General features: G+C 38.5%; 1 protein-coding gene across 3 annotated transcripts; it reads right to left on the bottom strand.

Annotated features, from left to right (window-relative positions):
* Positions 1 to 5,846: 5,846 nt before the first annotated feature.
* Positions 5,847 to 23,065, bottom strand: LOC124872056 (transcription initiation factor TFIID subunit 4-like). Of its 3 annotated transcripts, none has more exons than XM_047371732.1 (16): positions 22,811 to 23,065; positions 21,911 to 22,690; positions 20,927 to 21,075; positions 18,468 to 18,587; positions 16,856 to 17,002; positions 16,650 to 16,772; positions 16,465 to 16,554; positions 14,870 to 15,097; positions 14,615 to 14,741; positions 14,137 to 14,254; positions 10,201 to 10,370; positions 9,975 to 10,105; positions 9,739 to 9,864; positions 8,356 to 8,412; positions 8,146 to 8,265; positions 5,847 to 8,066 (listed from the first exon to the last, which is right to left on the bottom strand). In XM_047371732.1, exons 2-16 carry the CDS (start codon positions 22,599 to 22,601, stop codon positions 7,899 to 7,901), a joined length of 2,565 nt encoding a protein of 854 aa, XP_047227688.1. In that variant the 5' UTR covers positions 22,602 to 22,690; positions 22,811 to 23,065; the 3' UTR covers positions 5,847 to 7,898. The 3 variants fall into 3 exon arrangements, with proteins under 3 accessions (XP_047227688.1, XP_047227680.1, XP_047227673.1); XM_047371724.1 differs by having other exon boundaries at positions 21,911 to 22,649; XM_047371717.1 differs by having other exon boundaries at positions 21,911 to 23,064.
* Between the last annotated feature and the right edge of the window lie 51 nt (positions 23,066 to 23,116).

Genomic DNA, 23,116 nt, shown 5'->3' with positions numbered 1-23,116 from the left:
GGGCAGATTGATAGTGTTGCTTCTTAAATTTCCTTTACATAAACAACTTTGATTAAAAAGCAGCATGTGAGAAAGCAAGAGAAGCCCCACCAGAAACCTTTTGGTAAGAGGAGCAGTATCATCCAGAACACACAAATAATGATTTTACAGGAACTGTAAAGTTATTGATAATGATGAAAGCTTATCTAGTTCAGAAGTTCAGATTGATTAAATGCCTTGCCGTTTTCCTCACAGTATTGGCTAAGCCTGACCTTTAAGAGAAAAATTTTATTTGGGAATTTATTCTGAATTGCTGCCAAGTTGCTGTACAATTTGTAGCCCTGCACTTATATGCCAAATAAACGCAGACTATTAATCAGTTTTGGAAATAACCTTGTTTTAAAAACTGAATAGTTTGTATTATCTGAAATTGTAATTTGCATGAAAGAAATTATTTTATGTTAAGCCATCAATTTTATGTTAAAAAAAAAAAAAGTTGAAGCCAAACAAAAGGTACATCAAATGGCTGGCAGGCAGACAGACAGACATGGACATTTTCTGTTTGAGAAGTCTGAGCAGACTTTAAGTACATCACAGACAAGAACACTATCCATTGATAAGCACAGATGCCATGTCTGTCAAATCTATACATACCGGCCTAAATATTTTCATACTCTCTCAATAATATATGTTTAAATGTTACTTAGCAAGTTGCCACTCAATCAATGATTTTTTTTGTACTCGTCAACTAGCTTCTGGTATATTTGTGGCTGGATGTTTGACCACTTATTTCATCAGATTTGATAGAGTTCATTTATGTTCTTCTTTTAAGGATAGTTCACAAGTTTTTGTTACAGTTCAGGTTGGGGCCATTCCAGAGGTTTAATTCTAGTCTGTTTTAATTAACCACAAAACCAGTGTGTTTGGCCTAATCCTGTTGGAACAAACAAGCGTGTCCAACTTTACACCTTCTTGAGGTTAATTTTAGTTGAAGTGGAATAATTTAGAGGTAGCTCATGTTTTTCATTCACCTTGTGCAACACACCAGTACCAGTCCCGGAAGCATGATGCTCCCTCCATGCTCGACAGTAAATAGTGTAATCCTGGCTTTGAAACCCTGTCCTTGACTCCTCTCAACATACACTGCTCGAAAAAATAAAGGGAACACTCAAATAACACATCCTAGATCTGAATGAATGAAATATTCTCATTGACTACTTTGTTCTGTACAAAGGTGAATGTGCTGACAACAAAATCACACAAAAATCATCAACGGAAATCAAATTTATTAACCAATGGAGGCCTGGATTTAGAGTCACACACAAAATTAAAGTGGAAAAACACACTACAGGCTGATCCAGCTTTGATGTAATGTCCTTAAAACAAGTCAAAATGAGGCTCAGTATTGTGTGTGACCTCCACGTGCCTGAATGACCTCCCTACAACGCCTGGGCATGCTCCTGATGAGACAGCGGATGGTCTCATGAGGGATCTCCTCCCAGACCTGGACTAAAGCATCCGCCAACTCCTGGACAGTCTGTGGTGCAACGTGACGTTGGTGGATGGAGCGAGACATGATGTCCCAGATGTGCTCAATCAGATTCAAGTCTGGGGAACGGGCGGGCCAGTCCATAGCTTCAATGTCTTCATCTTGCAGGAACTGCTGACACACTCTAGCCACATGAGGTCTAGCATTGTCCTGAATTAGGAGGAACCCAGGGCCAACCGCACCAACATATGTTCTCACAAGAGGTCTGAGGATCTCATCTCGGTACTCGGTACGTGCGGCCCTCCAAAGAAATGCCACCCCACACCATTACTGACCCACTGCCAAACCGGTCATGCTGAAGGATGTTGCATGCAGCAGATCGCTCTCCACGGTGTCTCCAGACTCTGTCACGTCTGTCACATGTGCTCAGTGTGAACCTGCTTTCATTCGTTCAAGAGCAAAGGGCGCCAGTGGCGAATTTGCCAATCCTGGTGAAAAACTAGTCCATGCATTTGTTACTTCAAGGCTGGACTATTGTAATTCTTTACTATCAGGATGTCCACAAAATGCAGTTAAAAGCCTTCAGCTGATTCAAAATGCTGCAGCAAGAGTTCTGATGAAAATTAAAAAGAGAGATCATATTTCTCCTATTTTAGCTTCCCTTCATTGGCTCCCTGTTAAATCCAGAATATAATTTAAAATTCTCCTCCTCACATATAAAGCCCTTAATGATCTAGCTCCATCATACATCAGAGATCTGATTGTTCCATATGTTCCTAACAGAGCACTTCGTTCTCAGACTGCAGGTTTACTGGTGGTTCCTAGAGTCTCTAGAAGTAGAATGGGAGGCAGATCCTTTAGTTATCAGGCTCCTCTCCTGTGGAACCAGTTCACAGCTTTAGTCCATGAGGCAGACACCCTGTCTACTTTTAAGGCTAGACTTAAAACTTTCCTTTTTGATAAAGCTTATAGTTCGAGTGGCTTAGTTTATCAGGGAGGGAGCCTTCCTCCCTCCCCGTTGGTTGGAGTAAGGGGGAGTCAGGTTTAGCCTAAACCGGCTCAGTTATGGTTGAGGTGCAAACACACCCTCCATTTCTGCTACCTGTATGACCCTTCTCTTTTCCAGTGGTTATAATCAGTCTGACAGAGAGAGGTTTCCCAATCTTTGTGGTTTTTAGTATAACAATGACCATCAGTGGCACCCTTTGTGAGGTGCCTTGTGACGACATTGTTGTAAATAAGCGCCGTTTAACTAAATAATCTGAACTGAAACTATCTCTGTAGTTATGCTGCTATAAGTTTAGGCTGCTGGAGGACATAACGACCACTTTCACCCTCTTCTCTACATTCTCACACTACTCTCAAATTTTGCATTATTTGCTGTTATTTCAGCTTTTAACTTTGTTCTCTCTATTTTCTTCCTAGAAGCAACACCTGGCCTGGCTCTGTGTCTACCTGTGACACCTTTCTGGAGAGGGGAATCGTCCGAGCTTCTGCTGGCAACAACTTAATGCTCACCCTCTACCTAGACATGGTGATTGACTGAGCTTTTACTGTGACTAACTCTATGTGCTCTCTTTCAGACTCTAACCTTGAAAACTGGCTCAGAGTTTATCTGTCTTTCTTTCTAGGTGAAACGACTAAAGGAGCTACATCCATTAACATTTACTTTTCCTTCCCATAGAAAGTACTCCTGGATCAGTGCTTCTGTGTTCTTTTTGTGTCTCTGCTCTGTTCTCTCAAACCCCCAGTCGGTCGTGGCAGATGGCCGCTCACACTGAGCCTGGTTCTGATGGACGTTTCTTCCTGTTAAAAGGGAGTTTTTCCTCTCCACTGTCGCTACATGCATGCTCAGTATGAGGGATTGCTGCAAAGTCAACGCCAGTGACTGTCCACTGTCTCTACATGCTCATCCAGGAGGAATGAATGCTGCAAGTCACTGACTGGATGCAATCTGCTGAGTTTCCTTAGATAGAAAAACTTTTTATCCAATTTGAATAAATAACTAACTTTGACTGCACTGTTCAATGATTAGGATTAATAGGAATGTATGTACCTGACTGTTGTGAAGTGCCTTGAGACAACATGTGGTGTGAATTGGCGCTATATACATAAAATTGCATTGTATTGAATTCAAAATACATCAAAGAAATATTTGAAATATATTCCTTCATCCTAAAAGATGTCAGTCAAAAACATTATCCCTTGAGCAGCAGCAGCCTATCATTATGCAAAATCAAACAAGGCTGTGTAATTGAGTTTGATGTCCCAGAGTAACATAAGCAAATACAGCCTGACAACTCATATTGAAGACGACTTAGAAAGCTGCCTTTGCCTGGATATCAAGACAAGAAGACAACTGCTTGAGCAGCCACAGGCATAAGATACCTTGTCTGCAGAGGGAGCCGTTCAAACACGCATCTAAGCCTCAAATCCACCGAATCTGAAGGAATATGAACAAGGAGCCTTGGAATGATCCTTACTGAGATGTCCATCTGTGTCAGCGTGTCTGGTGTGTAGAGAACTTCATTTATTTCGAGCAGCAGGACACAAGAAGAGAATGCATGCATAAAATGATATAGGAGCTTAAGGTAAAAGTTACCTGGTAAATAATTTTACATTCCAAAATTCCTATTTGAATTGCCACTACTTCAATATCGTCAGGTTAAATCATAAGGTGATGAAGAAAACAGACATAGGCCGTAATAAGAAACAAAAAAATGTCATTGCAAACTGTCTGAAAAGTGAATTGTTAGACATCTCCTGTCTGCCGTGGGGTACCACTGCCCTCCTGTGGGATCTCTTCTCTCTGCACCTTAGAATGAACATAATGTACCTTCCCAGTGACATTTACTTAAAAGGCAACCATGAAAACAGAGTTAGTGTATTGTTTCATGAAAAACTACTGCTGCCAGAGAACGTAATACTGCACAGTTAAGGAGCTGTTGTAGCAGTTTTATATATTCTCATATTTGAGAAGCTTTTTTTTTGTGACATTATTTGCACATTCTCCCAGTGCATGGTGGGTTCTCTCCAATATTCATGCTTTTTCCCACAATCTAAAAACATAACTGTTTTGTTAATTAGTTTCTCTAAATCACTCTTAGGTATGAGTGTATGCATGGGTGGTTGCCTATCCTGTGTGTCTCAATGTTTCCCTGTGGATTTTGTGCCTCTCCATCCTTCTCCCAGACTCTGTAACTTTGATTTCCAAATTAAATGGCAGTTTGTCATTGTATCTGATTTACAACAAAGTTGACTTAACTCAGCATGCGATAGTCATACCCCATGTCCTGGATACAAGCTGTGTGTGGTGGCTCTAAAAACAACTTCTGCTGCAGTCCACAACTTGTGAATCTCCCCCAAACTCTTGAATGTGGTTTGCTTCGTAATCTTATCAAGGCTGGGGTTGTCTCTGTTGCTTGTTCCCCTTTTTCTACCATATTTTTTCCTTCGCCAGAACATTCCATTAATAGGCACACAACATTCACCAACAGCCAGCTCCTTCACCTTTGACCCCTTGTTGCTTGCTCTTCTTGTAAAGTACAGTTGTCAAATCAGCAGTCTTGCCCATGATTGTGTAGGTCACAAGAGGGCTGTAACATTTCTGAATCAAAGATCATTTTTTTACTGACCTTTAGCTGTTTTCATTCTTAAGAAACTGAATTTTGGGTTTTCAATTACCATAAAGACAAGTGGGTACAGTAGCCAGAAAAAGTACTCAAGTAAATGTAGCATTACTCCAATATATTTTTACTCAGGTCATTTATATATTAGCACAGTAGATGTTATACTTCCAGTGACAATATCTCCTGTTTACAGTATATTCACTTAAACTCCAAATGGCACAGCAGCCTCCACAGATAGAAAATAACAGAACAATTAAGCTTGAGTAAAACCAAGAAGCCTAACTATTTTTAGTTTGTTATTTATTTAGAGAAGTAACTAGAGGTTACTTCACTAACTACAAATTGTACACACGTAAGAGAAGCGTTACTTTAAAATGATATACTCAAGTAAAAAGTACACTGCAGTAAAATTACTTCAAGAAGTAAATGTAACAAGTTACTACCCACTTCTGTCTGTAAGCTATATTAATCTAAATAGAGATAAATCAAAAAATTGAATTAACTCACTGTGCGTAATGAATCTAAATTGAGTTCCACTTTTTAATTAAATTACTATAATAAACATTTTGATGATATTCTAATTTATTGCGATTTGCCAGTAAAGAATGTTGGGCATTATAGTTGTCTCCTTTTGGCAGCATCTAAAAACATTAAAAAAGCAACAGAAGCACGATTTTAATATCCAACCATGCCTTAGTGCAGATCCCGATGAGCATGTATGCCAGAACAAAGACCCAAAGGACAGAGTATCAGTTGCTTTTGGTTTAATAGAGATCTTTTTGTTTTGGTCATTTATAAAATAGTCATTAAAAACCTTTTCTTACATTTAGATATTTACATATGAACAAGTGGCTGTGCAAAATTTACAACACACTAACATGAGATCATATAATTTTCTCATATGTCAAATATTTATATACATGTAAAAGAAAACATTTTCTAAAGATGAAGTTGTCGGCCAAAAAAACGTCTACAAAAAATTTAAACAGAGGAAAGCCAGAAGTAAAAACTGAAATTAGTATGTCCACCAAAAACCAAAAATAAAACCTGTCATGTGGTATGTTCATCTAAGGGACTTTAAAAAAGTTAAGTAACATAGTTCTTTGTATTTAGGTAAAGTCATTTGTCATAAAGCCAACCTGACCTTTTGTTTTTTTTATTTTAAATCACAAAATCTCACCTGGTTTTTCCACCAATTTAGATGTAAATACCTTGTTTTAAAATGGTATAATAATAAAGTGAGACGTGTTTGAGCAAAACAAGTACGGATCCTCAGGCCCACATGACCTTTTGCCAAAAACAAATTGGATACAATTTAGTCTCACAGTATATAGAAAAATAATTGACAGACTTCTGTTCTATAAAGAAATCTACAGAAAAGTGCATTTGAAGTCTGTAGTAAATCTGCTGCAGTGAAAATATATATATCAACCACTGAACTCCCGCCAGATGGAAAACTTTTAAAGATCACCCAAGCGTCACAAATAAAACAGCACAAAGAAAAACTAAATTTATCCCAATCCTAATTTTTCCAAAACCACTGGAAAATACTGCTGGACAGATAAACCAACACTATCAGGTAGATATGGCTTTACTTGTTAAGAAGGCAACTGAACAGATGTCATTTCAACAATAAACAGCATGAGCCAAGTGGAGTTACAGTGCCCTCTACATTTACTGGCATCCATGATAAAAATGTGCAAAAGGCAACAACTGACTTCTGCTTTTATTGCAGTAACATAACTCCACAGTATTGTTTGAATTCAATTTTCAAATTGTGAACTTGTATTCACAAGGGGATAAAAATAATTGTATTATCGGGACCTCTGCTGTTAATCCTTTGTACAACCTTGTGTACAGACTATTCTCTGATCATTTTTCACAACATTTGAGCATACCGTAAGAGGGATCTTTGAGATTGTTCTCATGATCTCTCTGGATTATCCCCAGCTCTTCATTCTCCTATTATACTCTGTTCTTTTCAGTTCCACAGATCCTCTATAAAGCTTAAAAGTGGACATGAGAAACTTTTCTACGAAGCCATCCTTCGCTTTACACCAGAACCACCAAGAGTTTGTAGCCAAACAACTTAATCTTTGTCTAATCTGACCAAAGCACACAGTCCAGTTAAAGTCCCAGTAGCAGAGATATAGACATGTTTGTATGGATATTTAGTTGACTTTACTTCCTGACACATTAAGATCAACATAAATTGAATGACTAGAATGGTACGTTCTCTGAATTTTCCCATTGTAAACAGTAGGTGAGACAAATGAGTCTCTGTCCGTCACATCGTATTTATACCACAGGGAAACAAAGTCATGGATCAGTAACTGAACCTTCCTGGACATGCTGGCCAACTTTTAAAAAAATGAAAATATAAATACAAATATTCTTTATGTTACATTTACTTTATTGGAATAGTTAGGGATGCCAATCAGTGTAATTATTTTTCTTAACTTTGGTTTTTTCCCACTGACTAAATATACCCAAACGAAATCATGGATTTTCAGAGGTTTCTAATACTGCAATAAAAAATGTACTTAAAGCTTTTTACACATCTTAAGCATCGATGTTAATTAGTGTAAGGGTAACTGATGTCATCACCTGCTCATCTCATTGCTGAACATACCACACAGAGGACCAGTGCTTGAGGAGGCTTTTAAAAGCTGACGTCTCTTCTGTGTTTCCGATAATTCTCTTCCTGCAGATATGTCTCTTAGTGTAGCAGATGAAACAAATGGCCATTAGGTCAGTTTCCTTAATGCCACTGGGTGTGACAAGTCACTTCAATCCAGCTGCTATTTAAGGAGACCTTTGTAGAGTAGCTGGGAGTGACTGATCTCTCTGTCATTCTCCAGACATGCGAGCAGGTCGCGGAGGTTAACTCTGGTAATGCGCTGTCGTGTAAACGGTCTGGAGCCCGGTCCACTGGAGCCTCCAGACAGGGAGGGACCTGACCCTGAACCCTGCAGGGTGGAATCAAAGAAATTATTTGACCATGGTGTAAACACAATGATTTTTGTCAAGAGGTTGTAAAATCCTTACCTCTGCACTTGCACCGCTTAAAGGTGAGTCTGTTTTCCGTTTTTTCCTCGGGCCGATTGCTGCCAGCGCTGTTAGGTTGGCTTCTCTCTGCCTTATCTGTGCCAACTCTAGCTGCTGCATCTAGAATACACACAACATATGGATTAATCACCCTCATGACAATAACAAAAAATCTTTTTTGCATGGCCGCTCTTTTCTGCATATAATTACCTCTTTGGCCTTCTGTTTAAGTCTGAGCTGCTCTGGGTCTTCTTGCCGTGACCTAGACTGCAGCAATGTAGAGGAGATTTTGAATATTTCAGGCTGGATCTGATCAGCTTATTAAATCCATTGTTTTATTCATTCACTCACTCGTAGTTAGCATATCTGCTGGCTAGTAGCAGGAAAAAAAGTAGATTAATGATAAAGATCACACACTTGCCCTCCATATGCAATTATAACAGTGTGAATCTACCTGTCAGGTATTCTGTGTCCTTGTTTAAATAACGGTAGGTCACTCCAGGTCTGTCATCTACTTCTTTCAACAGTATAAAATATATTAATATGCAAAACAGATCCACCTTTTAAATTTGTATTCACAAACAGGTTACTTCAAATATCCATCCATCCATTTTCTATACTCGCTTCTTCCATACAGGGTCGTGGGGAAGCTGATGCCCATCTCCAGCAGGCAAGAGACGGGGTACACCCAGGACAGGTTGCCAGTCCATCGCAGGGCAACGCACAGGACAAACAACCATGCACACACTCATTCACACCTAAGGGCAATTTAGAGAGACCAATTAACCTAAGAGCCAGAAACCTTTGCGTCTTGAATTTTAGAATTTAATAAAATCAAACACAGTAGGGAAAGATGGACTTTTTTTGCTATTTTGTAAAAAAAAAAAAAAAAAAGCAGCTAATTATTCGTTTCTACTTTATAGAATACTTAACTACAAATAAGATAAATCGACATGCAACGCTTCCAGTGCAAGGGTACAAAATGTTGTTGTTCACCATCAAGAAATCAAAGTTAACTGGGAAGAAATGAAAACGCATGGATAAAAAAAAAGGGTGTACATTTATTGAGCTGAAGCTACTACAAATTGTTACATAATTGTTATTATTTTAACTATAGCAAGTTTTTTGTGCAATATTTTCTTTGACGAACATATTGCACAAAATATTCGCACCAAATATTGCGCAAAAGATTCGTCAAAGAAGTTCATTATTTCATTTTAGAAAAACAAAACATTTTCCGTTTTACTTTATTTGTTGAATGGACTGAGATTTTAATCAGTTTTTCCCTAGCTGTCCCAGATTAGGTTATTTCTGGTACTTAACAAATGAAGCATATCTAAATTCAAAATTCTACTTTAAATTTCAATTAAACTTACACAGAACAAAAACAGTTAATACTCTATAAGGACATTATCAGACATTAGCTGAAGAAATTCGATAATTATTGAACAGCAGCTTAAAAGGTTTGGTTATAACTTCATAACAACACTTATTTTTATTATTATTTTGGCCAAAAAGAGCCAATGAAAAGTGTGAGGTTCAAGGAAAAACTTCAAACTGCTTTTGAACTGACATAAAATTGTCTCTTTCTACCTTAGCAGCCTTCAGCAGGATCTCCCTCTCCTGGTCCTCCTTTCTCTGCTTCTCCATCTGATCCAGCTGCTCAAAGAATTTCAGCTGAGCTCTCACGTCGCTGACCTGCTCACACCGCTCTTCCTCCTAAAGAAGAAGTAAGATGTTTGAGGGAAGGGCCAAAATAAAAAGTTATCAAAGCAGAATAAGCAACAGTTTGTGAAGAAAACTCTTGGGTTACAGAGTCCTGTCCTTGCCTTATAATTTATATTCTTCTGTTGTGCCACTAGTGAAGCCTTTTCCAAGATGTTCTTCAGCCGTTGTTGTGTCACATAGGAAATGTAGCTGATCACATCTGTGCCTAACTCGCTGACACCAAACCTCTTACCTGAAACAGAAACGAGTGTGGAATAAAGAAGAATGAATGAGAGTTATCCTCCAGTAAGAGCCCAGTCGACCTTGTCACAAAAGTAAATCACTCACCGATCTGCAGAACTATCCGGGTGAGGGAGGAGATGGAGAGAAAGGCCTCGTCTTTACAGGACCGGGTCACGATGCCGACAAGTTCAGAGCTGGTCGCCATGATGCGAGCGTTCTCCTCGGATAAGTTGACCCCTGCCATGGAAGCCACATCATTGATATCATCATCATCCCTGTTTGAAAGAAGAAGTGAAAAAGAAGACACAAAAAGCACCATAATTACATTATTTTAACATTTTTCAAAACAAAAACAAAAAGTTCTTGTAGAGTGCCTAGAAAAAGAATTCACACCTTGTGAATTTTTCTAGATGGTCACATTACAACCTCACCTTCAACTTTTTTTTTTTTTTTTTGATTTTATCCAATAGAACACAAAGTAGTGCATTGTTATAAAGTGAAAGAAAACAAGACAGTCGACTTTACTTTGATCCCCATAAATAAAATCCAGGACAACGATGAGAGTAGCAGAAAGAAAGCCATGGGTCCAGTGACTTTTACTCAAAGACTTTAGTGCTACCAAATCTGCTTTTAATTCATTTTGTTCATTAATCTAGCCTTTAAATAGCAGCAGCTTATTTTAGGCAAAAAAGATTCTTTAAAGAATTTCATTTTTTTTATTTTATTTTAGAAAGGAAAAATATTTTCAATTTGACTTTATTTGCTGAGTGGACTGAGACTTTAATCTATTTTTCCCTAGCTGTCCCAAATTAGGTTACTTCTAGTACATAACAAATGAAGCATATCTAAATTCTAAATTCTACTTTAAATTATTAACTTAGATTAAACCTGCATAGAACAAGAACACTTAATACTCTATAAAGACAGAAATCAGATATTAGCTGGGGAAACTTAATACTTATTGAGCAGTAGCTTTAATTTTACCTTCAGCAGGATCTGTCCCTCATGTTCCTCCTTTCTTTGCTTCTCCATCTGATCCAGCAGCTTATAATTAATTTAGTAAATTTGGTTAAATGCACTAAGCATTTTCAAAGACAGAGTGAGCCAAGTCCTGTTCTTATAGATAAGAATTTTTATATTTTTTCCCCATCTAGCCCAATACAATTTGCAAACTGGATGCCTGTCTTTTAATAAGGAAAACGTTTTTTTAAGTTTTAAACCTACAATGATTTACGCATCCCTTTCCCAAAGCCCACATGAGAAAAAATTATTCATTTATAAAAATAAGGCATAAAATCAGAGAGCACTGGTTATCTTATTGTATGGAGACATTATTGAACAACTACATAATTAAAAACTTCCTAAAGACTTTGACTTCATTAACGTGCATGTATGCTTATTCTTGCTAAAACAGCAAATAGTCTTATGTTAGGACTTCATAATATATTGCAAATACATCGTCATGCCAACATCAGTGTGTGGATTATCAATATCGGGCTCAAGGTCAATTTTGAGGGCAGGGATTGTTGGCTGATATTTTCCAAGTGTTATGAACTTGCATTTGACATGCTAATATAATGTCTAGCTAGTTGGACAGTCTCACATTGTTCAAAAGGCTAAAGGTCACAGAATGATTGAGCCACAGATGAGAAAGAGAGAAGAAAACAAACACATACTGTACTACAACATCATCGCAATATCTACCAGTTTTATCGCCATCGCAACATTTTCTAATATTATGCAGCCCTATCTAAAATGTAGCATTATGTCGGACAAACAATGGCCTGCGCCCCAACACTCTCCATTAATGGGTATAAAAGAGCAAGCACTTACTGGTACTTCTCTTTTAGTCTGAAATGCTTCAGCTTGATTGCTTTATTAAACTAATCATGCTGTAAACATCTTGAATGCTCTATAGGGACCAGAGGTATTTCAAACGGTGAGGGGTTGTTTTGTTTGTTAAGTAATTGTTATTTCCACTGTTTTGTTTGTTAGGGTTTTTTTCCATCATAAGGACTCTAATTTGACTATTCAAAAATGTATGAGTCATGTTTTTTATTCTATTAACTGTTTATCCTCAATTAGCAGAGGTAGGACCAAGTCACTGTTTTCCAATTCACAAGCAAGTCTCAAGTCTTTCCACCTGTCTCGAGTCAAGTCTCAAGTAACGGCATGAAAGTCCCAAGTCGAGCCGAAGTCCTAAACATTTTTATCCACCAGAACAACCAGCAAGAGGAAGTAAACTCCAAAACCATCTGAAAATTAGTTGATGTTGCTTTTTATAGGAAATATTAACCGGAATAAGCCAAACATCCAGTAAATTTAGAGAATAATGAGCAAACTGATATATAATAATGAATAAAAAACCAAAAATATAAATATTTCAACATTAGCAAACTGCAATAGTACAAGCCTGCTTGTACAATATTATATGAGTTACATCAGATGTGCTGCTACCTGCCAGCTTAGATGCTTGTGGTTGAGGCTCAAAGCACCGAGACTTGCAGTCCACACATAATAATCAGAGGAACTGAGGGAAACTAATGTTACCATGTAATATTCCCAGTAGATCTATTGTAAACTATTGCAACCATTTGAATTAAAAGACTATCGAAAAGTTAGCCCCTTCACTGCTAACCATCTGACCTAAACGCCAATCTGCAATTATCGGTTTACATTAGAGTTAAAACCTGTGACTTTCCAGGCCCCATGATTAAATTAGCACACATTTGTTGTTAGGTGTTAAGCTAACATTAAGCATATATTAGTTACTTTCTTTGCTTTGATTATTAAATAATTTATTATAATGATTAATAAATAAATCATTTATCTTTTCATTTAAACAGAACAAATGCATCTTAAAAAACTGCATATGGAAAAAATAATAAAGACAGAAAAAAAAAAAAGAATGTTTTTAAAAATAAGTGTTTATCATAATGTATGTATCATAATGTAATTAAGCATTGCATTTGTGACATTAAATAAATCTAAGCAATAAAGACAAAGCTCACATTTTCTTTGGGTGACTGACCTGCTTGGCATGAAGATGAGAGGGAGATATTAAAACCTATTTTTTTGCTTTGTTTTATTGCTGTTTTTTTGTAAGAGAAAACACTTCAATTGTGACTTCAAGGAAGGCTTCATGGTTGCTCTTTATCTTAGAGCATTTTGCAGTGAGTCCATCACCCAACACAATGCCTACACATTTTTGGCATCTCTGGTATTCTGTAATGAACGTCGGTTCAGCTGCTAGCAGCACTTGCGACACTGTCTCCAGGGTTGCAATCGGTCCCCGCTTCTATCGGAATTTAAAACCTTACTTTTTTTCCCAGTTTTATACAAACCTCTTTGAATGCGCTGGAAGAGAGCACGGCTCCACCCCCGTTTAGCTTCTTCGTTGTTATTGTAGGAAGCAGAAAAAAGCAGGTAAACAAACATAGTAGATGGAGCGTGCTTTGTAGCACCAGGAGGAAATATTGGCAAATGACGGGGTGACACAGAGGGCTGGATAACAAGCTTGGCATGGTTCCATCATTGCACGTCAGATGCTTTTCCTTTGTAACATGCTTTCTGCTTGGTGAAAGATATCATGTTCAATCTCAAAGGATTCAAGTTGAAGCGAAGTCACGAGTCATTGGTGTGAAAGTCTAAGTCAAGTCCAAACTCTTTTATGATATTCTCAACTCAAGTCTAAAATCATTAAATTTGTCACAACTTGAGTCCACACCTCTGCCATTTAATCTAGAATACCAGCATAGAGCATTTGATTGATAATGTCCAGACCTACAATCTAAAATATAAAATTTGTGTGCTCCCTGATAGGATCACATACAATGAAATAGAAAAAACATTGGCACGGTCAGAAAACTAATAAGAAAAAGGTAGTTTATAAGCAGCTAATTTACCTTGAGAAATGTAAACGTGCAGAGGTATAAAGGTAATGGAAACACATCGGGGACTTTAAAGGTAAGAGATGTATTATCCTACAATGCAGATGCATAAATACCACATTTCTGAAATTAATTTGCAAGTAGCACAAACTTGAAAGTCCCCCCTCCTGCTTCCTTCAGCTTGTTCCTCTGAACATCGATAAGGGACACCTGGTTGAGCGCCTTAACTCCTCTGGCCTCTGGAGCCAGATTCTGCTTCACAGCGAATCCTAAAATGTATAGGTAGGGACAGAAGTTCACTTCTTGACATAGCTGACCAAAACAGGATTAATCACAGTAGCTTTTAAAACGGTGTGAATAAATACATGGCAAAGTTTGCTTTGTATCTCGCAATTACACAATGTGGCCACAAGATGGCAGCAATCTCACTATGTGAAATTACAATTTTAAACTTTGCAGCAAGATTTCTTTTTAAAGATTTGCTTAGCATATGAGTCTCTTATAAACATCCATGTACAAGATTTATACTACAGTTCTGCCTTGATAGCAACTATTAAGGGTAATATAATAACCCAATCCTATATAAATGTAACAAACATCTCCAGTGTAAAACTCTGCTGAACTCACACCTGGTGGAAGATGTCTGACCATCTGTGGTTGACCCACAATGATCCGGCTGGGAGCTGCTCCTCTGATCGTTACCAAAGGAGACTGTGCCAGTGTCACCTGTGGCCTCACTGCGCTCAACTGCTGCTGCTGGGGCACAACCCGCATACACAACAAGAAATTCAGTAAACGCACATACAATGCCAAGGTGGGGGTAGGGGGTTATGTGTAATCAAGCAAACTATAATATCCAAAGTTCACGGAAGCAGCTTAATTACCAGTCCGGGTTTACTGTTGGCTTTCTGGGAGAGGGTGATGACTGTGGCTTTGGGCCTGGCAGTGCCTGCAGCTGCAGTGGCTGCAGTAGGGAGAGGAGGACGCAGCACCACAGCGCTAAGGGCTGCGGAGGGTGTTGCAGCTGGCTGAGCGCTTGGCTGGGGCAGCAGGCTTTGATGGATAAAGGCCTCCGAGTCTGGGGTCATTTGCCGCAATGCTGGAAGACTTCTCTACAGAGAGAACAGAGCCCAAATATTTAGTCACATAAAGTCAATAGTTTGATATGGTATGGAATAATGACAGCTCGGTAAAATTCACCACAGCTAAATATTAAGCTGGAAAAATGAAAAATATAAAGCTAACATTGGTGCTTTACAGCCAGTCTCTCCATTAACACCATGTTAATGGCACTGGCAGAAATATTAAGAAAACAAGCCTTAGCATGCTATTAAAATCTGACTCCTGTTCCAGACAATCCTTATCATAACTAAGACATTAAACTATACAATTCTCACATTTCAAGTAGATTTTTTTTTTAAAGCTAAACATCAGAATAAGGTACTTTGTTATTCAGTAATCCTAATTATTCAGGTCGTCTGCAAGTCTCCTGTAGAATCCACGGTGTGTTTATGTAGCAACCACAGCCTATTGAGGACATTGTTTCTGTGTGTTCTCAATACATTCGTTGTTACGCTGCTTTTTTGCACTTTTTAAGCTGACCTGCTCATTATTATTTGACCAATGCATAACATACATATACACATATCAAATTTTATTTATAAACTGAAAGCTACTTACTATAGCTTAATATAATATTTTTATTGTATAATATTAAGTGAATACCCAACAATGGCTAATAATTTGGATAACAATGTAATATTCTGCTTGTTGTTGTTTATAAATAAAGAGAAGAAATCAAATGTTGAGGCCAACATTCAGATATTCCAAACATTTTGCATACCTTTTTATTGACGTTTCATCTAAATGTTCATTTATATGTATGAAACTATACTCTTAAATTGCCTGTGACACGCTTTTCCCACAAATACAGAAATTGAATGAAACCATCTTAATATTGAAAGAATTCAGCAGTAATTGACATGATATTAGGATTAAAAACGTGATAAAAGACAATTGTGACACAAAATAAGCATATTGCGACCACTGAGTTCAAGGATTACTGACGCTAAAGGGACAGCAGACCTTACATCAACAATTGAAGTAGAGAACATAGTCCTGTTGGGCTCAATGCCTCCAGCCACACTCTGCAGACCCTCGCTAAACGCTTGGGTCTGCAGAGTGTGACCGGCTTCGTCCTCTGCCAGCAGAGCCAACTCACCACCAGACGGCAATCGGTAGACATTTTTATTGCACTCCTAATTATCACAAAAAAATCCTTATAAAACATTTATTTGATTGTAATGTGAACAGTTGTGGACAAGCTCAAAGGGTATGAATACTTTTGCAAGGCAATGTAGCTTAAATGAACGGCCATGTATTGCTTGCTCACAGCGTGATAACATTTCAAAAACACAGCCTTATTAGGAAATACAGCAGAGATTTCTCCATAAAACTACCACTGTTTTCAGTGACTCACCTTAAGGAAAGGTACAAGATATGGCTGAGGGGAAGAGTTAAGCTCCTTGTACAACCTGCTGGTGAAATCCTCAGGCTCCATCTGTCCTTCCTATTACAATAAAGAAAAAAAATGGTTAAGATTTGTGTGGTAAATAGATAGAAGTGTGACAGATGACAAATCAACAAACTGTCAGAGAAAAGTACCAGCAGTTTCTTAACAAGCTCCTTGACACTGGCAGTAGTCTCAGATGACTGTTTTCCATTGGATGCCAACTTGATGAGTGTAGACAGAAAGTTTCTACACTTTTTTACATTCTCCAGAGTTTCCTATAAAGGCAAATTTCGAAAATAAAATCCTTTAGACTTTGACAGAGTAGACAAAAAAACCAATCTTTCCATTTCTGTCTTACAGCTGTGATGGCTGTTGGAGTGGCAGGCACCCCAGTGGCCCCGAGGGGCCCCACCTTCTGAGTTACAGCTGCCGATGCCTGGACTGTGGTCGACGTGCCGAGAGCTTGTCCCGTGGCAATGGCGTTTCCTCCGAGTATGATGGTATTCTGCAGAGAATGGGCACATAATACAAGTTTACTCAGAGGACATAAAACAATCAAACATAAATCTTCATCAGACCTTTCAGGGCCAGTATCTAAGAAATAACTCCAAAACTAGTTATTCATTAAACTTATAACTAGAAATCACAACCTCAATATAAATTATCCAACAGACAACACTAACTCTGAGGTTCTGAGTCCAATACAGTTGATACAATGTATTTATTTTTTTTATTAGGTTTAATTCCATAAACAACCTGGTAATGGGCAGTTATATGTGTAAAAGCAGCATATAATGGAATGAAAGTCCAATTCGTCCTTTTGATCATCTTTGTGCATTATTATTTATAATATGTGCAAAACATTTAGACTGTCAACTATTCTGCACTGAAGTCCAAGCCCCCATCCCGCTCCATACCCCTCCTACCCTGATGGCCCCACCGTTGCTCTTCAACAAATCACTGCTCTAAATAATGTAGCACTTAAAACAAATGAACGCATCATGGATAAAGACACTATTTTTTATAAACAAAAACTACACAAAAACAGATTACAATATAGTTATTATTTCTCTGATTAAGTTTCTTATTTTTATTAATATTTTAAATGATTCATGGTGACCAAAAAACTTGAACAACAGTTAATAGCCTTGTTTTTTAGGCTTGCAAGTGAAGGGAGAAAAAAGGGCTTAATAGAAATGTACCAAGCTTTGTGATTGCAGAGGACCTCTATTAATTTTGTCATTCTAGGAAACTGCTATTTTCAGCAAATGGACAAGAAAAGGACGAACATCTATTTTTTTCCACGAGGACTGGATATGGAGGGGATGCATTTAATGTAATACAACAGCTAAAGAAACAAACAAACAAAAACAACTGGTGACTAATTCCATTAGTGTCCTGGATGATCATAATTTTCTGCTTCTTGAGGGATTATTGAATTGATTGCATGGCCTATTGGAACAAAACACACACACACACACACACACACACACACACAATCACATTATGTAACATCTTCAGACTCAGTGGAACATTGTCTATTGTCAGCTGCTCTGAAAAGATTTGATATTTTTAGAAGTGTAAAAAGATGTTTATGAATGGTACATTGTTCTGTTCTTGTTACCGTTAGTCTGTCTGTCTGCAAAATATCTCAAAAAGTTAGGAACGGATATCGATGACATTTTTGGACAATGTGTATATTAGGACAAGGAACAGATGACTAGATTTTGGTGATGATGCGGAGCACTGTCTGGATTCACGATGTTTTTGAAGGATTCTTTATCATTGCCAGACCATGGTGCGACAACTTTGAAAGGCCACATGGTTCCTCACCCTGCCAGCAGCTGACATGCAGTGGACATGGCAGAGTTCAGCACTCAAATTATTGTTAGAACAAGGTCAACTTGACACCTTGTAATGGTAACTGCTCCAGCAATGAAATATCCCAGAAAGCAGTCTGATTGCAGTACCTGCAGAACAGGGGGCCTTCGCAGTGTGGTTGTGGTTGTGACTGTGGTTTGAACAGGGGAACCTTGTTTGATGATGTTGGTCGGGGTTACTGAGCGAGCCAACAGAGGAGACCCTGGAGTCTGCAGATCAAAAGGAAGAGAGATGCTTCCATTAGTTGACAGAAAACATAACAGAACAAATAGTGTTGCATTAAAACGATTAACTTTCCCGGTGTTATAAAACACATTCAATTTTTAAAAACCAAAATGTGTTTTATTTCTAAATTTAAAGTGCATTTGCACCCGGCTTGCAGTGAAACTTCAAAACAAGATTGGATGCTGTTTCAAAACCCAGTTTTTATTTTAAACAGTTTTTATTTTCACACAGACACTTTTTAAATTTATCCTAATTAACAAATTACACACAAAACTCAGAAATATTTATCATTGTGTTGTGACTATGAATCTGAATATATTATTTAATATTAATACTTTAATATTTTATCAAATAATATTTCGGTCTGTTAAAGGTTATCCTGTGAATACCAGTAAGGCGATGGTATTAGGACTAAATAGAAAGGTGTGAGACGAGCTCTGGCATTATTGAACAGCAAAACTCTGCACACATATGGAATTAATTCACACAATTTCTTAAAATACAAGAATTTATTAACAAAAATAAGTCAACTCAAAGTCAAACATATTTCAATCAACAAACTCTTTACTATGTTAAAACAATCCAACTAAACTACCAAGTAGAATTAAAGAATAGGGAAGACTAATGGACTATGTACAATATAAACAAGTTGATTAAAGATGATTGAAACCATGACCGAAAGAGTGATGCAACATTACCATGCAATGTTTATGTTTGAGAACCAAGGATTATCTTGAAGAATCTGGAAGTGATCTGCTGAATAAAACCAACCTTCTAGATGACTAATTCTCAACGGTGCCTAATTAGCTGACTTTATTTATTAAAAAGATATTTAAAGAAATGGGCACGTTCTGAATGCACACAAACAATCTCATATACTGACTTGTGCTGACCACTGAAAACTGATAAGCTGGATCTCAGTTCATTTTGACCAAACGGCACAATGTCTACTTTTTCTGGAGAAAAGAGTAACCTTTTCATCATAAAATCACAATAACTTTCTACTTCACAGTAGTCCATTCTGAATATGTTACACCTTAGAGAAGAAGTGGGCCTTCCTGAAACTTTTTATATGTCTGTAATATTGTTTTAAGTTTTGTGTCATTCAACCACTGACGGTTGCCTTAAGCTTGAAAAAGGCTAAATAGATCAAGTTGATTGACTGATTAGAAGCACCTTTTCCTGTATTTTCTGTAGGTTCAGCAAATAGACTATGACTGATGACAATAGCTTAAAAGGGTGTTTATAAGTCCAGGGAGAAGAAACAATGTTTCAACATGAAGGATTATCTAAAAGCCTGACGATCACAATTACAGCTTTCAGACTTAACCCTGGTGTTCAGATGGTTATTTGGGTGTTTTAGAATGCTTTATATCCCTATTTACTACTAATGTACCTACAACATTCCACTAAACATGTGTTTACTTTATGCATTGCATTAACCTTCTAGGTACATAGTCAAAATCAACTGCAAAATTAAACAATATTTCTAAAAACACAATGAAAATTCATAGTTTCAACATATAATAGGTTGTAAACGTACAACTTAACTTGTGTTCAGATATATTTCATAGTCATTGCAATGCATTTTAGGTTTAAAAATTTTGATTTTTTGAAATTACCGGGTTATGCTATTAAACCTTGTTTTAACCGATTACAGAAAAATGTTTCACATTGCCAGTGAGTCATGTTTCATTATTCAATACACATAACTAAATGCAAGCACAAGCGTTTATTCATCCAAAGTGACCACGTGCTTCTCTGGTAAGAAAACAGAGATTTTTGTCCAGTCAGTCATTTTCTACCGCTTATTCCATAGTGGGTCGCGGGGGAGCTGGTGCCTATCTCCAGCAGTCTATGGGCAAGAGGCAGGGTACACCCTGGACAGGTCGCCAGTCCATCGCAGGGCAACAACCATGCATACACTCATTCATACACCTAAGGGCAATTTAGAGTGACCAATTAACCTAACAGGCATGTCTTTGGACTGTGGGAGGAAGCCGGAATACCCGGTGAGAACCCACACATGCACGGGGAGAACATGTAAACTCCATGCAGAAAGACCCCGGGATGGGAATCGAACCGAGGACCTTCTTGCAACTGTGCTACAAACTGCGTCACCGTGCAGCCCAGATTTTTGTCCACTTAAATTAATATCTATCCTCAGTATTAATTGTTTCAGTCAAATCTGGTTGCTACTGAAGCAAATTACAAGGCTATTATCTTTGTCAACTGTGATCCAGAACTGTACATTTCATTTGTGTACCACTGCAATACACATGTTCCAAATGTGTGAGTGCCCATGCTTCTAGCAGACATTTACCTGAGGAGACGTGACCTGGACTGGTGTGGTGCTGGTGGGGGCTACAGGTCGTGGCGTTATTGCGCTTTGTGACTGTGCCTGCATCTGAGCCAAGGCTTGCTGGTGAATCATGAGTAGCTGCCCACTCTCACTGCGAACCAACACCATGCCTTCAAGGTTAAGAAATCAAAGTCAATGAGCCAATCCTAAAGCTTTCTAACACTTAAAACATGTATTTATCAATTGTGACCTGAGGGTAAAAAAATTGAAAAACTCTACTTGATAAGAGATAGAAGCGGATGGTGAATATAACGTAGGATTTTCAGTTTGGCAGTACACCATGAGTTAAATGTGGAAGTTGTTAGTGAGGGAAGAAGACTCAAGGCAGCTAATTTTAGTATCAGTGAGGAGTTTAAGAATAAAGTCAGACTAAGCACATAACCTGTAAGAGGTTACTCAAAAGGAATCTGTATTTTCTATGGAGGCATGCCAGCCTTTTAATGAGGCTTCTGCAATAGAACCAGGCTTTAGTGGGTAAAAGAAATTGGAATTAGGCTTAAAGTACTGGTAGATCAGAACTTAAAAAAAAAACTAAAAAAAACTAAACGAAAAAGACATTAAAAATTGGGTACAAATCTCTGATCGGTGCATCTTTAACTCTGATCTTTAGCTGTTGCACATTACCAAAAAATAAGATACTTGTGATATATACAATAAACAGCTGTTGACAGTGAACAGAAAGTAACTGTTACTGGCAGGCAAAGATATAAGAATCAATAGTCTGTAGATAAATGTTGCTTTGACAGGATATATCAAGAAAAAAACGGAATGTCTTTAAAGTTGAAGTTAGAACTTTGACCCCCTCTGTTCTGTTTGTTGTCTCAGTGAGAATCGATTGCAATTTCATCTTTGCTTACTACAAAATATCACAAGCTTTTCCTCATCCATGCAGGAAATTAAACCCCATCGGTTGAATATTAAACAAATAGCTCTCAAACATCTTACCTGGGGGGAGCTGGATGTTTTGGATGCCTGTGGCGTTTTGATGAGGCTGAGTGAGCCGAGGAGCCAACACCTGTGGAGCAATGGTCCGTATTCCCCCAGGTGGGTTGGCACCGACTGTTGACGATAATGAAGTCCTCAGGTTTTGCAGGACAGTCGGACTCCTCATGGTCGCAGTCGTACTCGTCAAAACACCTGAAGCCAGGACCTGAGCAGCAGTTTGCGTTATCGTTTTAGTGGGTTCGGTTTTGCAGGAAACACTACCGCTCTCTGATGAGGCAGTGTTTGGGCCGTCTGCGCTTTGAGACTCGTTAGCAGAAATTTGCATAGGTGGCCTCACAAGCGCCACTGTGGGAACAGTTTTCACAGAAGGCTGAGACGAATTCCCAGATGAGGTCGAAGTATTTTGTGCACTCAGAGAAGTTTGAATAATAAAACTATGGGATGCAGAAGCGGGTCCGTTGACAACAGCTTTCTGAGAACTGACTGACTGTCCGTTTCCGGGGATGTGACAGTTCATCACCGCGCCGCTTTCATCCAAAGCTGGAGCATCAGTCGCTTGTTGTTTGTCTACTCCAGCCGTTGCACCTGATGCTCCGGGAACTGCTCCGCTCTTTGTCAGGTAACCGGAGTGGCTTTGCGCGGCTGTCGTGCTCGGTTCAGCCGCCGGTGTGATCCCAGCTGTCCCATCCATGTTCTAACCGTGGGACCTCCGAACAGTTACTGACACCTCCTGCAACTCCTGCCGCGGAAACATATAGCAACAAGGGAAGTGTCGAGCAACTGCCCAGTTCGCATTAGTTTTAGGAAAGTGACAAGTCAAATGAAGTTGGCCACAGTTAAGTTGAACAACCTGAATAAAACTAGCTACTGTCGACTAATCGGGGAGCGCAGAAATCTTACCTGCTTTATACTGTCAAAATCCCATTTCCCTGCCCTGAACATTAAAACTACCGACTACAGTTAAGCCCCAACCGTGATTTGTTGCAAAGTGATTCCCAGACGTTGAGTTAGCGCCAATTGCTCCTGTTAGCAAGTTCCCCAGGGCTCTTATTGTCTCACGTACTACTTTTTTGTCCAGCTCTCTGTTGGAGAAAACATCGTCCAGTAAATCGGAGCCCGCCGCCATCTTTGCCTGCCAACGCTACCTCTTAAGACGCATGCGCCGACTGGATACCCCCCCCCACCCCTCCCCTCCCATGACGTTGC

The sequence above is a fragment of the Girardinichthys multiradiatus genome, chromosome 1 (genome assembly GCF_021462225.1).
Source record: "Girardinichthys multiradiatus isolate DD_20200921_A chromosome 1, DD_fGirMul_XY1, whole genome shotgun sequence".
NCBI lineage: Eukaryota > Metazoa > Chordata > Actinopteri > Cyprinodontiformes > Goodeidae > Girardinichthys > Girardinichthys multiradiatus.
This window is presented reverse-complemented; position numbering and strand designations above follow the sequence as displayed.